This window comes from Staurois parvus, unplaced genomic scaffold, assembly GCF_062004578.1.
Source record: "Staurois parvus isolate SC_StPar_1 unplaced genomic scaffold, SC_StPar_1.0 ptg001631l, whole genome shotgun sequence".
In the NCBI taxonomy this organism is placed as follows: domain Eukaryota; kingdom Metazoa; phylum Chordata; class Amphibia; order Anura; family Ranidae; genus Staurois; species Staurois parvus.
The window spans coordinates 230,001-247,571 of record NW_028319427.1 but is presented as its reverse complement, the minus strand read 5'-3'; the positions used below and the strand labels follow the sequence as shown (position 1 = coordinate 247,571).

General features: G+C 37.7%; 1 protein-coding gene across 10 annotated transcripts in view; it reads left to right on the top strand.

Annotated features, from left to right (window-relative positions):
• The window catches only part of CAMTA1 (calmodulin binding transcription activator 1), a 249,155-nt gene that overhangs the window by 209,191 nt on the left and 22,393 nt on the right, over positions 1–17,571 (top strand). For 5 of the 10 annotated variants that reach the window (XM_089663126.1, XM_089663125.1, XM_089663134.1 and 2 more), the window contains exon 14: positions 12,829–13,010. The exons of 4 other annotated variants lie outside the window; for them this stretch is intronic. In XM_089663126.1, the coding sequence (XP_089519252.1) occupies positions 12,829–13,010 (182 nt within the window). Of the gene's footprint in view, positions 1–12,828; positions 13,011–13,452; positions 13,486–17,571 lie in introns of all 10 variants that reach the window. One more of the 10 variants, XM_089663128.1, reaches the window with a different exon arrangement.

Sequence of the window (17,571 nt, the reverse complement as noted above, 5' to 3'; positions counted from 1 at the left end):
AAAAGTGGACATAACATTATTATTAACTTACATGGGTTGTTCAGTTTCACATGTTGGTAGAGTAAACTTCCTCTATAGCAGCGGTCTCCAAACTGGGGCCCGATGCGGCCCTTTGCTTGCGGTTATCCGACTCTTGGGGCACACATCCACTGACACCAAGGAAGTGGCACAATTCCTCCCAATGATATCAAAGATGGGTCACAGTTCCTGCCAATGACACCAACAGTGGGGCACACTTCCTCCCAATGACATCAACAATGGGGCCCAATGACACCAATTAAGGGACACATTTCCTCCCAATGACATAATTGATGGGGCACAATTCCTCTCACTGATACCAAAGATGGGGCAACGTTTGCTACCACTGATGCTGTGACATTTTCTACTCCCGATGGCCATCATATGGCCCCCCCTAAAGTCTGAAGAACAATAAAATGGCCCTTGGTTTAGAACATTTGGAGACCCCCCTGTGTTGTCTTCTAATAATAGTAGTACCCAGGGGCAGACTGACAACTCATGGGGCCCCCAGGCAATAGGGGATCATGGGGCCCGTGTCCTTGCCCAAACTTAAAAAAAACTATGAAAAAAGGTACCAGGGGCATCTCACAGGGCCCCCTACTGACCCCGGGCCCTCGGGCAGTGCTCAAGTTTCCAAATGGTCAGTCTGCCCCTGGTTGCTAGGTTTGTATGGCAGCTTTGGGGGTTATTTAATAGCAATACTACAATTTATGGACACTACATTGTCAAAAGTATTGGTCGGCCATCCTTTCCACGCACATGACCTTTAATGGCCCCCCAGTCTTAGTCCGTAGGGTTCAATATTGAGTTGCCCCTGCCCTTTGCAGCTATAACAGGTTCAACTCTTCTGGGAAGGCCATCCACAAGGTCAGTCCGCCCCTGGTAGTACCACATCGCCCTGTTTTATAGTAACTCTTCTTCTTTTCCATTTCAGGTAAATAATGGATTCCAAGCAGACGCAATGTGCTGTTATTGAGTTCTTGATCAAGGAGGGGTGCAGGCTGCCCGACATCCACAGAAGGCTACAGAATGTTTATGGAGATGGCTCCGATGACAAGAGTCACCAATAGGAAGACATTGCTCTTGTCAATGGTGTCATCTCCATAAACATTCTGTAGCCTTCTGTGGATGTTAGACAGCCTACTCCTCTCCTTCATCAAGAACTCAATGACAGCTAGTTGCTTCTGCTTGGAATCCATTATTTACCCGCAATGAAATAGAAGAAGAGTTACTATAGAGGAAGAGTTACTCTACCAACGTATGAAATTTGAACGACCTACGTAAGTTAATAAAATAGTTATGCCAACTTTTACATTACTTTCAGTACAGTCCTTCATAAATAAAGTGTCCTGCAGCAATAGTTGAACATGTTTCTTTTTAAATGTCCAAAGGGGCCCCGCTCATGCTTTGTACCAGAGCCGTTTTTCACGTGGGCTCTTTGAGAAATAAGGCCTTATATACCAATACTGTTTTCAAATGAATAACTCAATGTAGAGTAGAGAAACTTGGTTTCCAAATACCTGCTGTAGGCTACTGTATATGTTTGCCCTGTTAGAAAATGAAGCCCTTATAGATATAAAAAATTAGCAAAACTGTGCTATTGCTTTAGTCAAAGAACAGGCTGTGTACTTACCTTTGTAATGGACACTGCCAATTGGCTTCACAGCAGGTTTTCGACATCTCAAGTGGATCAAATACTCGTTCCACACTGTAGGTCCTCCCGTAGGCTCCTACATTCTGTAGTGACAGGAGGATCCATAACACAGTGGTGATAGAGCCCCTTTAATGTGTACCTGCAGGGTGGTACGATGGTGTTAATGTAAACTTAACCTTGCTAGAAACTGTTCAGAAATTTGGCACGTTGTGGTGCCCAGGAGAACCTGTGTTATTCCTCAAATTGGTCCCTGTCTCCCCGTGGAGCCCCATGGATCCTAGGCCCAGGCTGCAAGGGTTGGCCATGCTGAAATTACGCCCGGCTCCATTCCAGCACCAAGCCCATCCCTTGTCAATCAGTTGCAAAGTGCTAGAACTTCAGTATGCAATAGAGACTTTGGCATTTGACTGTTGCCTAGAAGGGTGGTTGGGCTTCAAAACTTGGTCAGAAGTTGAGATCCTTTGTACAGTTGGGGTTTAAGATGCAATTGGATGTGACAGGGACAAAGGGATTGATTTTGGAGTCTTGTACAAGTACCACAAGGCTTCATCAACCTCAGCTTTTTTGCTAATTTTAAGGCCTCATGCACACAGGACATTAAAAAATATCTCTCCTAGAAGCTGTCCTGGCAGCAGCGGTTTTGCAGAAAAAATGCCTGACGCTTGTGAAACTATCTAACACTTTTACAAGCGTTTAGGTGCGCTTACAAGTGTCAAGCTCTTGGGAGTCCATTCATTTCATTGGCCAGAATGATAATTGAAATTGAAATTAATTAATGCTCAAGAGCTTGACGCTTGTAAACGTGCCTAAACGCTTGTTGTGTTTAAACGAGTCAAGCGTTTTTTTCTGCCAACACACTGCTGCTCCTGAACGCACTGGCCCTGGGCTTTTTTTTCCTGCTGGTAAACAATGCTGCTACTAAAAGCTTCCAAAAGTCTATGTGTGCATGGACACATAGGATAACATGGAAGGCCATGTTTGGAAGAAGGAGAAAAAAAAAAACGCCTGAAATCCCTAAAAGTGGCTGCAAAAACGTCCTGTGTGTATGAGGCCTAAATGTTTAGACCTGGTGAATTTCATCTAAAGCTGGCTCCTGTTTAATAGACACCACCATATGCCTTCTTGCATAGTTGGCATGTTAGCAGAGGGTACCAACACTTAATGGCTTAATGGATACTTAGTCAGAAGTCAAGGCTTGGGTTTAGAATGCAGGTGGGTGCGAGAGGGACATAGGGTTAATTTGGAGACTTGCACAATGCACGACAAGATTCCATAACTTCAGCTTTGCTGGTGGTCTTCAACGTTTAGGCCACGTCAGCTGGCTCCTGCCCCGATTAGTAGATACCACCATATGCCTGCTTGCATAGTTGGCATATTAGCAAAGGGTACCAACACTTAATGGCTTAATGGATCCTTGGTCAGAAGTCTAGGCTTGGGTTTAGAATGCAGGTGGATGCAAGAGGGACACAGGGTTAATTTGGAGGCTTGCACAATGCACGACAAGATTCCATAACTTCAGCTTTGCTGGTGGTCTTAAAAGTGTAGGCCACATCAGCTGGCTCCTGCCCTGATTAGTAGATACCTCCATATGCCTGCTTGCATAGTTGGCATATTAGCAGAGGGTTCCAACATTTAATAGCTTAATGGATACTTGGTCAGAAGACAATGCTTAGGTTTAGCATGCAGGTGGGTGCAAGAGGGACACAGGGTTGATTTAGAGGCTTGCACATGCACGACAAGATTCCATAACTTCAGCTTTGCTGGTGGTCTTAAATGTTTAGGCCAAGTCAGCTGGCTCCTGCCCTGATTAGTAGATACCTCCATATGCCTGCTTGCAAACTGGCATATTAGCAAAGGGTACCAACATTTAATGGCTTAATGCAGAGGTCTCCAAACTTTTCAAACAAAGGGCCAGTTTACTGTCCTTCAGACTTTCAGGGGGCCGGATTGTGGCCAGCAGGAGTAGAAAATGGCCCTGACCCAGCATCAATAAGAATAAACATTACCTTAGGGTTGGTGGTCAGTAGGAGGAGGAGTAATGCCCAATCATTGGTATCAGTTGAAGATCTAGTGCCGCATTGTTGGAGCCAGTGGGAGGAATACTGCCCAATTGTTGGTTTCAGTGGGAGGAATACTGTTGCATCATTAATATTAGTGGGAGGAATAGTGTCCCATCGTTTGTGTTGGTGGAAGGAATTATGCCCCACTGTTGATGGAAGAATAGTCCCCAAGGGCTGTATAAATGCAAACAAAGGGCCACATCTGGCCCTCAAGCCATAGTTTGGACACCACTGGCTTAATGGATACTTGGTCAAAAATCAAGGCTTGGGTTTAGAATGCAGGTGGGTGCAAGAGGGACACAGGGTTGATTTGGAGGCTTCCACATGCACGACAAGATTCCATAACGTCAGCTTTGCTGGTGGTCCTAAAAGTTTAGGCCACATCAGCTGGCTCCTGCCCTGATTAGTAGATACCACCATAAGCCTGCTTGCATAGTTGGCATATTAGCAGAGGGTACCAACACTTAATGGCTTAATGGATACTTGGTCAGAAGACAAGGCTTAGGTTTAGAATGCAGGTGGGTGCAAGAGGGACACAGGGTTGATTTGGAGGCTTCCACATGCACGACAAGATTCCATAACTTCAGCTTTGCTGGTGGTCTTAAAAGTTTTTAGGCCAAGTCAGCTGGCTCCTGCCCTGATTAGTAGATACCACCATAAGCCTGCTTGCATAGTTGGCATATTAGCAGAGGGTACCAACATTTAATGGCTTAATGGATACTTGGTCAGAAGACAATGCTTAGGTTAAGAACGCAGGTGGGTGCAAGAGGGACACAGGGTTGATTTAGAGGCTTGCACATGCACGACAAGATTCCATAACTTCAGCTTTGCTGGTGGTCTTAAATGTTTAGGCCACGTCAGCTGGCTCCTAACCTGATTACTAGATACCACCATATGCCTTCTTGCCTAGTGAGGCACAACTATTAATGTAATAAATATACTATTATCAACTAAAATTATTTTTTTTTCCTACAAAAAAAGTTTAGTGCATGTAGTCATAAAATCACAAAGAGATAAAGTTTATGATTTCAAAGAGTGTCCAACAAAGGAACCACCATCAAATCCAGCTTCTGGACTACATTGCCAGTTGACCAACATTGCCGGTTGATTAGTAGATACCACCATATGCCTTCTTGCCTAGTGAGGCACAACTATTAATGTAATAAATATACTATTATCAGCTAAAATTATTTTTTTTTTCTACAAAAAAGTATAGTGCACGTAGTCATAAAATCACAAAGAGACAAAGCATACGATTTCAAAGAGTGTCCTACAAAGGATCCACCATCAAATCCAGCTTCTGGACTACATTGCCAGTTGACCAACATAGACAAAGGAGCTGAGTGTAATCTGAGACCTGAGTGGAGGATATGGACACAGCCTTATAGGGAAACATGCAGACCAATAGTAACAGAACTGTACCAGTTTTGAAAATGGTATGACGATTTGGGTGGGAGGGGAAATGGTCGAAGGGCATTATTCTAAAGGTAAACATACCCTTTAAAATCGTCGGTTTTCTGAAAGCAATTTTTTTTATTTTTGTTAATTGGCAATATGAGCTTTTCAATAATTGTTCGCAGTTCTCACGACTGATTCATTCCAGTTCTAGAGGTTATTTGTTTGGCTAAATAAGCAGTTCTAATTAATTACATTTCAGAGGAAGCAAACACCAAGTCTGCACCCAAGCAATTAATTGGATCTGGCTGTAATAAATGGGACATAATGTAAATGTTATTATGTTTTCAATTAATTAAATTATTATTGCACCTCACAGTGGGAGGACGTTTTTCCTTTTTTTTTTTAATGCCGTTTTAGAAAGGGAACCAAGTAAAGTCATTTTAAAATTCTTATATATTCTTTTTGTTTCATAGATGTAAAACTACAAAAGTTTTTAACATGTTTTGAAGCGGAATAAATCCTTATATATACCATGCTATGTTTATTTAAATACCGTTTTATTTTTTTTAATACCTTTTTTAATTAAATACCTTTTTTTTTGTGAAAGCCTCCTAGATTATTTTAGTGAAGGGGCAGTAAACATTTTATTTAAAGCTGTTCTCTTCTTGGAAATTCAAATAAATTGGAGGAAACTTAAAGTGGTTGTAAAACTCTGACACAAAAAAATGAACAAAACATATCCTTCTATAGTGTGTACTAGCCTTAATCCAAATCACCTAGTGTGGTTTCTGTCTGCCCCTCCCCTCTGCTACCTGCGTGAGTCACTTCTGGCAGTCTATGCTGACACTATAGAATCTTGGGAGACAACCTCACCCCTCTCTCCTGCTGTGGAAGAGGGCCACGCTTGGGCCCCACTGCCTGGTGACACGGAGGAACCACACTGTACGTGCCGCAATCACCACTAAAATAATGATAATGAATATGGGTTAACACCTGCTGATGACTATATTGTAAATCACCCAACCAGGCCCCACACCAGAAGGTCTGCGTCTCTTCTTCAGCCGCTGACATAGGTCTGTTCCTACCTGTCCTGGCACCAGATTTCCATTACCAAGAAGCCCACTAGTTGAACAAAAGTCACTGAATGCTTCTGTAGCGTAGACAATGTTACGGGTGGACTCCTTCCTGTCCTACCTGTCCTGGCTCCAGATTACAGAGCATTTTGAGGTCAAAACTGAATTCCCTTCACCAGTTCTTCAGTACAGCATACTTGATTTACTCCAACCCATAGGAGAACAATATACATCTGCAAGGCCTTGCTTCTTTGTGGTCCAGGCCCCGTAGCTAAGAAGACTCCGTACCGGAATTCCATTACCAAGAAGCCCACTAGTTGAACAAAAGTCACTGAAGGCTTTTGTAGCGTAGACAATGTTAAATATCACAGTCCCCCTTGAGGTAGCACCAATTTAGACTATTCAATGGTGAGGCTGTAGAACGGTTTGGCTTACTTTTGGCTTAGTTACATCTCCTGACTCCGGGTCCCGTTACGGGTGGACTCCTCCCTGTCCTACCTGTCCTGGCTCCAGATAACAGAGCATTTTGAGGTCAACAGCACAGAACACTGAATTCCCTTCACCAGGTCTTCAGCACAGCATAGTTGTTTTGCTCCAACCCATAGGGGAACAACATACATTTGCAAGGCCTTGCTTCTTTGTGGTCCAGGCCCCGTAGCTAAGAAGGCTCCGTACTGCAATTCCGTTACCAAGAAGCCCACTAGTTGAACAAAAGTCACTGAATGCTTCTGTAGCGTAGACAATGTTACGGGTGGACTCCTTCCTGTCCTACCTGTCCTGGCTCCAGATTACAGAGCATTTTGAGGTCAACACTGAATTCCCTTCACCAGTTCTTCAGCACAGCATACTTGTCATGCTCCAACCCATAGGGGAACACCATACATTTGCAAGGTCTTGCTTCTTTGTGGTCTAGGCCCCGTCGCTAAGAAGGCTCCGTACTGCAATTCCATTACCAAGAAGCCCACTAGTTGAACAAAAGTCCCTGAATGCTTCTGTAGCGTAGACAATGTTACGGGTGGACTCCTTCCTGTCCTACCTGTCCTGGCTCCAGATTACAGAGCATTTTGAGGTCAACACTGAATTCCCTTCACCAGTTCTTCAGCACAGCATACTTGTGATGCTCCAACCCATAGGGGAACACCATACATTTGCAAGGTCTTGCTTCTTTGTGGTCTAGGCCCCGTCGCTAAGAAGGCTCCGTACTGCAATTCCATTACCAAGAAGCCCACTAGTTGAACAAAAGTCACTGAAGGCTTCTGTAGCATAGATAATGTTAAATATCACGGCCCCCCTTGAGGTAGCAACAATTTAGACTATTCAATGGTGAGGCTGTACAACGGTCTGGCTTACTTTTGGCTTAGTTATATCCCCTGTAATTCGGGCCTCTTTACATCTCCTGACTCCGGGTTCCGTTACGGGTGGACTCCTTCCTGTCCTCCATGTCCTGGGTCCAGATTACAGAGCATTTTGAGGTCCACAGCGCAGAACACTAAATTCCCTTCACCATACCCATAGGGGAACACCATACATTTGCAAAGCCAGTTCGGTATGGTGATAGCCAGTTGAGGGTTTCAGTCGGAACGTTGGCTTAGTGTTCGCATAAACTTGCCCTTCTCTGCAGTGGGTGCCTTTGCTAGGAACTCTGCGGTAGGGAGCCTTCTTAGCTTTGGGGCCTGGACCACAAAGAAGGCTCTGTACGGCAGAGTTCCTAGCAAAGGCACCCACTGCAGAGAAGGGCAAATTTAGACGAACACTAAGCCAACCTTCCGACTGAAACCCTCAACTGGCTACCACCATACCGAACTGGCTGTTCTTCTTTCTGCATACTGATGTTACAAAAGCTCTTCAAACACTCTTGATGGATTACCCTTTGCTACCCTCTTTGCACACACTGAGATGGCACATATGAACGTATCTTCATCAAGAGACCAGACTAGACCTATAGAACAATTTAGACCAGGGGTGTTTAACTGGCGGCCCTCCAGCTCTTGCGAAACTACAAACCCCATCATGCCTCTGCCTTTGGGAGTCATGCTTGTAACTGTCAATTGTGCAATGCCTCATGGGACTTGTAGTTTGGACCAGCTGGAGGGCCGCCAGTTTGACACCCGTGATTCAGACTATTCAATGGTGAGGCTGTACAATGGTCTGCATACTTTTGGGTTAGTTACATCTCCTGACTCCGGGTCTCTTTACATCTCCTGACTCCGGGTCCCGTTACGGGTTAACTCCTTCCTTCACTAACGACCACATCGTAATATGTGTAGTCTCCCTTGCTTTGCCAGGGGAGCAAAAAAGAAAAAAAAGGACCATCCCATGCTCCCGGAAACACTCCCCTATAAACCGACAAAACTGGAGGCAACCTTACCTCTGGCTGACACACCACTGGATGTAGTTCTGAGACTCAGGTCTCAGATTACACTCAGCTCCTTGTTCTGTGTTGTGCAGTGTGTTATGTCAGATCCCCACCCCCTTACCTTACCTCTGGCTGACACACCACTGGATGTAGGTAATCCCACTGATATGGGGCAGGAATACATTCATAAATGCAGTGACTTCAGTGTCACCTATGAACAAGCTGTGCATGTTTCCCTATGAGACTGTGTAAAGGGGGGATGTGTCCATATCCTCCACTCAGGTCTCAGATTACACTCAGCTCCTTTGTCTATGTTGTGCAGTGTGTGATGTCAGATCCCCCTGCCCTGACCTTACCTCTGGCTGACACACCGCTGGATGTAGGTAGTCCCACTGATATGGGGCAGGAATACATTCATAAATGCAGCGACTTCAGTGTCACCTGCTAACAAGCCGTGCATGTTTCCCTATGAGACTGTGTAAAGGGGGATGTGTCCATATCCTCCACTCAGGTCTCAAATTACACTCAGCTTCTTTGTCTACGTTGTGCAGTATGTGATGTCAGATCCCCACCCCCTGCCTTCTGGAGCTCAGAAATAGCCTTTGATATGTGTACTTTAAACGGCTGTAGGGGAGTGAGGGTGCAGATAAACAGGTAAACCTTACGTAGGAGGATCCGTTTCAGCTCTGTGAGTATCGCCTGACGTAAGTCACTTCAGCTGCTATATATGCAGTGCTCACCCCTTAAGGGGCTGCTGGAAATGACCTAGGTCTCCCTTACCTGTTCAGACGCTGCTAGGCCCAGACACCAATTTCAAGCACACCAAGCTCAGTCTTTGCTGATTTAGTGCAGTCATTCACCAGGAGAGAGGGGTAAGGGTGCAAGATACTCCAAAATCAGATACAGTAGGACAAATTCTGCGCACAAAATTCTTCAAACGCAGCTTTAGTTAGTCCTGTAGGTAGATGAAGAAATGACCAGCTGCCTTGAGACCCTATGAGAGCAGTCACAGTCCACATAGCGACATCCGGAGTATAACCTCCAGGCATACCTGGCGCTATAGGCCAAAGGTCCTACTCACAATGTCTAGAGGCAACTCCACCCAACTCCCCTTCAACATTCTTCAGTAAAAAGGTTCCCTTTCCAGCCCAGATTCTACAGGTCAGCTTCCTCCAGGTCCACACCTGAAGCTATAGACCAAAGGTCCTACTCACAATGTCTAGAGGCAACCCCACCCAACTCCCCTTCAACATTCTTCAGTAAAAATGTTCTCTCTCCAGCCCAGATTCTACAGGTCAGGTTCCTCCAGGTCTTTTAAATCCAGGTTCCTCTAGGCCTTGAGCCAGACTCATGCTGAGGCCTTGCAGCAGTAGTTCCTCAGTCCACCAGCTACCAGCTGGGGGCAGCGGCCCTGAAGAAGACCATTCTGAACAAGCCTCCCAAGCATTTATCTTCTCCCCAGCCTTCTTGCGGGCGTCCCCTCCCAGGGATCGGCTGAGGTCAAATAAACTCAGTGGTTGACCCCCCTACTCTATTTATGGAAGCTTCTTCTAGAGGAAGACACGTTCCACCACCAACCTGGTCAGACCTAGAAAATAGATAGTTGCTTCACTGAGTGCAGCAGAGCCACAACTAACTTTAAAGGTGGAAAAAAAAATGTTTTCCCATGGAGTGGGTCTGTGCCAGCACTGCACAGGTTAACTGTCCCTTTTGTCTAGGGGAGAGGAGTGCGGTGATGTACTCACCTAATTCTCCAATCTTCCCAACATAGGACCTGTCCCTGTAGCTCCTGTCTACCCCCCCCCCCCCCCCGTTCCCCCACGGTCTAGCAATCTTGTTCAGTGGACTGTTCCTGACGTCATCACACCCATAGACCTGCTCTGCATGCAAAGATGTCTGGAACAGTCCACCGCTGGATCGTGGGGGGCGTTGTTTGCCGCTGGAGATTAGGATCGGGTGAGTATAAGCTTTCTACTCGCCCCTTGACTAAACAAGCAGTTAACCCGTTCAGTGCAGGTACAGTCCCACTGCCTGGGGAAAAAAAAAATTGCCGAAGTTCAGATTTAACCGGTCTGGAGCAGGATGTAAGGATTTACAACCACTTTAAAGGATAACTGAACCCAAGAACAAAAAATTTACTATATATAACACTCTTTACCAGTTTTTGGATATTCTGGCTGCTTTCTTTTTTTTCTATGTCACCTGGTAATGCTTCCAGTAACAAACATGCAATTCTAGGGTGACCCCGCATGGAAGAAAAATATATTTGAAATATATTTTTAAAATATTCTTCCCAAATATATTGACATATATTTGAAATACTACAATTTTGGTGACCATATTCAATATATTTCAAAATTTATTTTACTAAATTTAAAAAAAAAAAATATATATATATATATATATATTTATACATATACATACACACACTGCATGTTGAAATGCGTTTTTTATATATTACAAAATATATGAAAAATATTTTGACAAATATATTTTTTAAATATATTCTTCAGATTTTTTTTTAACATATAAAAAAGTCATTTTAACATATATTTGTAACTGCATTCCAAAAATATAGATTACATGTATATACTGTATGTAAGACATACAGTATATTTGAAAATGTATTTGAAATACTACAAATATATGTCAATATATTTGGGAAGAATATTTTTAAAATATATTGACATATATTTGAAATACTACAATTTTGGCCGTATTCAATATATATATATATAATATATATACTGTATGTTGAAATGCGTTTTTATTACAAAATATGTGGAAAATATTTTTAAAAATACATTTTCAAATATACTGTATGTCTTTAAAAATACATTTAATCTACATTTTTGGAATACATTTACAAGTATATGTACAAATATATGTTAAATTTACTTTTTTATATGTTAAAAAAATCTGAAGAACATATATTAAAAAATATATTTTTAAAAATATTTTTCATATATTTTGTAATATATAAAAAATGCATTTCAACATGCAGTGTATATACATATATATATATATATATATATATATATATATATATATATATATACTTATTGAATAAGTCCAAAAGGGACCAAATAAGAAAAATTAATTCCAACAAAATGGCACCAACAGACACCAACTTCCTGTTGCATAAATGTGAATGAAATGGGTGAAAGATGGCTTCAGCTCCTGTTCTCCACCTACAGAGAACTCCCCAGACGCGTTTCGTCCTTTTTGGAGATTAATTGCAGAGGCCTCAATGATTAAGGTGGAGAACAGGAACTGAAGCCATCTGTCACCCATTTCATTCACATTTATGCAACAGGAAGTTGGTGGCTGTGTGTAGACGGCCGCTATTTTTTTTTTAGTCTACTGGTGCCTGACAAGCAAATCCCATTTGTCTTGCAGCAGTCTATCCACATGCTGATCCAACTGGTTGGGGGGGGGGGGCATTTGAACGGTACCATTTCCATTTTTTTGGGCTACATATAGGAAAAATGAATTGCTAGGGGGGTTACGATATTAACACAACCTAGAATTGTCTCTATATTTTCACATCAACTCAACTCATTGGCCAAAATGTTTTCTGCTAAAATACTAATAATTCCAGTTTTAAAAATCCATACCCAAAATAACCATTATTTTAAACACCTATGTTAGATGTTTAGGCTTAAAAAATATGTAACAAACTATATAATATACATAAAAAATCCAGGTTTTTTTTTCACGTATAGCAAAATATTACACCACTTGTAACAGTATCTGATTATTTTTACAATTTTATTTTTTTTACGTATAGCAAAATATTACACCACTTGTAACAGTATCTGATTATTTTTACAATTTTTTATTTTTCACGTATAGCAAAATATTACACCAGTTGTAACAGTATCTGATTATTTTTACAATTTTATTTTTTTTACGTATAGCAAAATATTACACCAGTTGTAACACTATCTGATTATTTAAAAAAAAAAAAATTTTTTACGTAAAGCAAAATATTACACCAGTTGTAACAGTATCTGATTATTTTTAGAATTTTTTTTTTCACGTATAACAAAATATTACACCAGTTGTAACACTATCTGAATATTTTTATAATTTTTTTTTTTCATTTAGAACAAACAGCGTGGTCGATCCAATGTTTTTGGTGGGGGGGGGGGGGATAGGCAGCTTGCAAATATTGTCTGTATGGAACAGTTACATAACTATGTATGTTTTTTTTTTATGATGCCGCCATTTTCTTAAAAATAATTTTCTTTCGTTTACTTCTTGCAGGGTCTGAATGTTTTTGGAGCAAACATGTGTATATTAAATTGCAGAAAGAATTCTCAGAGGTGTCAGTCTTTTTGGGCCACTCTTTCTTTTTTACTTTCCATTCCTAATGAGATTTCTGGAAAATGGCGAGATATCACACCCCCCAATTACCCCACACGCACTTTCAGCTCTAAGAGCAACAGGTAACTGAACACGACGTCTCAGCGTGTCTGGGATATTTTTCTAAAAAATACCCCCCCCCCCCTAGAAATGCAGTACTCCTTTTGTTAACCCCTTCTGTGCTGAAATTCAAAATTAATTATTATATTGCACAACCCGCTTAGGTACTCTGACTGTTGCTTAGTGGTCTGTTCACTATTTTAAAGTATTACTTGAAATTAAAATACATCATTTATATGTCATTTTAATATTGTTTATATTCCTCCGGTTGCTTTAAAAATAGTAATAAATATGACATAATGGAGGAGATTTAAAAAAAAAAAAAAAAATTATTCACATTTCATTATTTCGGAAAACCTGAAGCCTTTAAACAATTTACTCTTTTGAATGCAAATATTTGTCTTGTATTATCAATTTTTTTTTTCTAACATAATATTTGTTTTCTATTTTTTGCATTACTTACAGTAATGTTAATTAGATTAAAGATCACACTCCAAGGTAAGATCCCTATTAATTTATATTTAGGCTTGCGGACCATCAGGTCTGTCTGTATTTAGCATGACAACAGAGGGTAGTTCACTCTCCTCAGCACACTGCTCTTTTTTTTTTTTTTCCATTTATTTTATATAGAGTGCATGTGCCATATAGTTCTGTCAAATGTGGCTGGTAGAACATTCTTTCATTTTACAATAATAGTTTATTATTTAAAAAAAAATTATAAAAGAAGGTGTGTTGTTCATAAATCTTAATGATTAAATTAGATTTAATTATATGCAGCACAGTAAAATTTAGGTAAAAAACTTTGTAGAATACAAAATAGTTTATTATTAAAAAAATGATAAAAGAAGGTGTGTTGTTCATAAATCTTGATTATTAAATTAGATTTAATTATATGCAGCACAGTAAAATTTAGGTAAAAAACTTTGTAAAATACAAAATAGTTTATTATTTAAAAATAAAAATGATAAAAGAAGGTGTGTTGTTCATAAATCTTAATTATTATATTTGATTTAATTATATGCAGCACAGTAAAATTTAGGTAAAAAACTTTGTAAAATACAAAATAGTTTATTATTTAAAAAAAAAATGATAAAAGAAGGTGTGTTGTTCATAAATCTTAATTATTATATTTGATTTAATTATATGCAGCACAGTAAAATTTAGGTAAAAACCTTTTGTAGAATACAAAATAGTTTATTATTAAAAAAATTTTTAAAAGAAGGTGTGTTGTTTATAAATCTTAATTATTATATTTGATTTAATTATATGCAGCACAGTAAAATTTAGGTAAAAAACTTTTTGTAGAATACAAAATAGTTTATTATTAAAAAAAAAATTATAAAAGAAGGTGTGTTGTTCATAAATCTTAATTTAGATTTAATTATATGCAGCACAGTAAAATTTAGGAAAAAAACGTTATGTAGAATACATTAACTAAAGTAGATGTAATAGCTCCTGTATGACAGTTTAAACAAGTCCCAAATCCTATTACTATGTACGAGTCTAAAAAAATAAGAAAAAAAATCCTTTACATTCCCTGACTGGGCCAGTTCCTCCTTTAATTTGTGTCTCATACGCTCCCCCTCCCAGACACTGCAGCTCACAGTGGGAGGGTTTCAACAGCAGAGGCAGTACAGCTAATCCAGAAAGCAGTGGGCAGGACTAGGTGTGGGCGGATGATGATTGACAACTATAGGCTTGAAAATAGGCAGTTACAATACTGAGAGCCACACCCCCTGGATTAACTTCTCATTCTACTGTAGTGCAAGCATGAAAAACCCACATGGAAGAAAAATATACATTAAATATATTTAAAAAATATCCTTCCCAAATATATTAACATATATTTGAAATACTACAATATTGGCCGTATTCAATATATTGAAAAAAATTATATATATATATATATATATATATATATATATATATATATATATATATATATATATATACTTATTTATTTACTTTCAAAGACATATTTGTGAAAATGTATTTTTAAAAATATATTTCTTTTTTTTTTCATATATAAAAAATGCATTTCAACACAGTATATATGTATGTATATATATATATATATATATATACACTGTATGTTGAAATGCATTTTTTATATATTAAAAGATATATGAAATGTATTTTTAAAAATAAATTTTCAAATATATGTCTTTGAAATCACATTTAATCTACATTTGTGGAATGCATTTACAAATATATTGTAAAAATATATGTTAAAATTACTTTTTTATACATTAAAAAAAAATCTGAAGACTATATTTTTAAAAATATATTTTTTTAAACATATGACTTTAGAAAATATAATTAAATTTTAAATTTTTTTAGAATACATGTTAAAATATGTTAGCGTAGGCCAATATATGTTCAGTGGGGTATGAGAAAATTTAAAGTATACCTAAAGGCAAAACTTTATTTTTAGTTTTGGACAGAGTAGAGAGGGATTAGAGCGCCTGTCCGTTTTATTGCTGTTGGTGTCCCCATTAAGGAGATTCCCCCTCCCTATTTATCCTGTTTACCATTATCATCAAAAGTGAAAATAAAAGAAACCCCACTTTTTGGGTTGTCCCCAGAAAAGTAATAGAGGGGGTCTCCAAGGAATTCCATCATTTGCAGGGTTTTTCTGTCACTTCCTGTTTTGGCTATGGGACAGGAAGTGAAGGTAAATCTCCCAAATGGGACACAGATGGCAAAAAATAAACTGGCAAGGGATATAACCCTCCCTCCAAAATGAAAAAAAAAAAAGGGCTGCCTATTATTCTGCTTTAAGTGCAGATGGGCTTATAATAAAGCGCTGCAGTCATTTTTTTTTTAAATGGGAGGCTCTAATTATATTGTAATTTAAAATATATGTATTTGAATCCCTATAAATGAAATGCTTGTTGTTTTAAAACACATTTATGACCGTTGTAAGTCAAATTACATTCACTTTGTTATTTTGTAGCCTTAAAAAATATACTTAATGAATCAAAATCAAATTGTTTGTAACAATACAACAATTTTTAATAAAAAAAAATTTTTTTAAAAAGTTTACAATTGTTATTAAACTATTTTTTATGCACAATATTATAAAAATATTTTTACAATTCCTATGTTGTCAATATTAAAAGAAACTAAAGGTCTTGCATAAAATGTATACCCGTAATATTCTTTAGTTCAGCAACAGTAAGGGTACTAAGTCTACTTCATTTTCTAAGAAAAAATTATCAATTATTTCTTATCATACAATATTTTTTTAATAAAATAAAAAAACAATTTTAACGAAGCTCACAACTCTGTATTAAAAAATATTTTTAAGCATAATATTCTAAAAATAATTTACATTTTTTTTTTATCAATAATAGAAGAAAATAAAGGTCTTGTATAAAAATGATACCTTGAACGCAATTAAAATAAAAGCATAATATTCTTTTGTTCAGCAACAGTAAGGGTTCTAAGTCTTCTCTACTTCCTTTTCTAAGAAAAAAAATGATCTAATTATTTGTAATCATACAATAAGTTTTTAATAAAATAAAAAACAATTTTAACGAAGTTCACAGCTGTGTATTAAAAAATATTTTTAAGCATATAATTCTAAAAATAATTTAAAATATTTTTTTTATCAATAATAGAAGAAATAGGTCTTGTATAAAAATGATACCTTGAACGCAATTTAAATAAAAGTGTAATATTCTTTTGTTCAGCAACAGTAAGGGTTCTAAGTCTTCTCTACTTCATTTTCTAAGAAAAAATTATCTAATTATTTGTAATGATACAAATTTTTTTAATAAAATAAAAAACAATTTTAACGAAGTTCACAACTGTGTATTAAAAATATTTTAAGCACAATATTATAAAAATAATGTTACATTTTTTTAATCAATAATAGAAGAAAATAAAATAAAGGTCTTGTATAAAAATGATGCCTTGAACGCAATTAAAATAAAAGCGTAATATTCTTTTGTTCAGCAACAGTAAGGGTTCTAAGTCTTCTCTACTTCCTTTTCTAAGAAAAAATTATCTAAATATTTGTAATCGTACAATAATTTTTTAATAAAATAAAAAAACTATTTTAACGAAGCTCACAACTGTGTATTAAAAATTATTTTTAAGCACAATATTATAAAAATTATTTAAAATATTTTTTTTATCAATAATAGAAGAAAATAAAATAAAGGTCTTGTATAAAAATGATACCTTGAACGCAATTTAAATAAAAGCGTAATATTCTTTGTTCAGCAACAGTAAGGGTTCTAAGTCTTCTCTACTTCATTTTCTAAGAAAAAAATAATCAAATTATTTGTAATCATACAATAATATTTTAATAAAATAAAAAACAATTTTAACAAAGTTCACAACTGTGTATTAAAAAGATTTTTAAGCACAATATTATAAAAATAATGTAACATATTTTTTTTATCAATATCAATAATAGAAGAAAATAAAATAAAGGTCTTGTATAAAAATGATACCTTGAACGCAATTTAAATAAAAGCGTAATATCCTTTTTTTTCAGCAACAGTAAGGGTTCTAAGTCTTCTCTACTTCCTTTTCTAAGAAAAAAATAATCAAATTATTTGTAATCATACAATA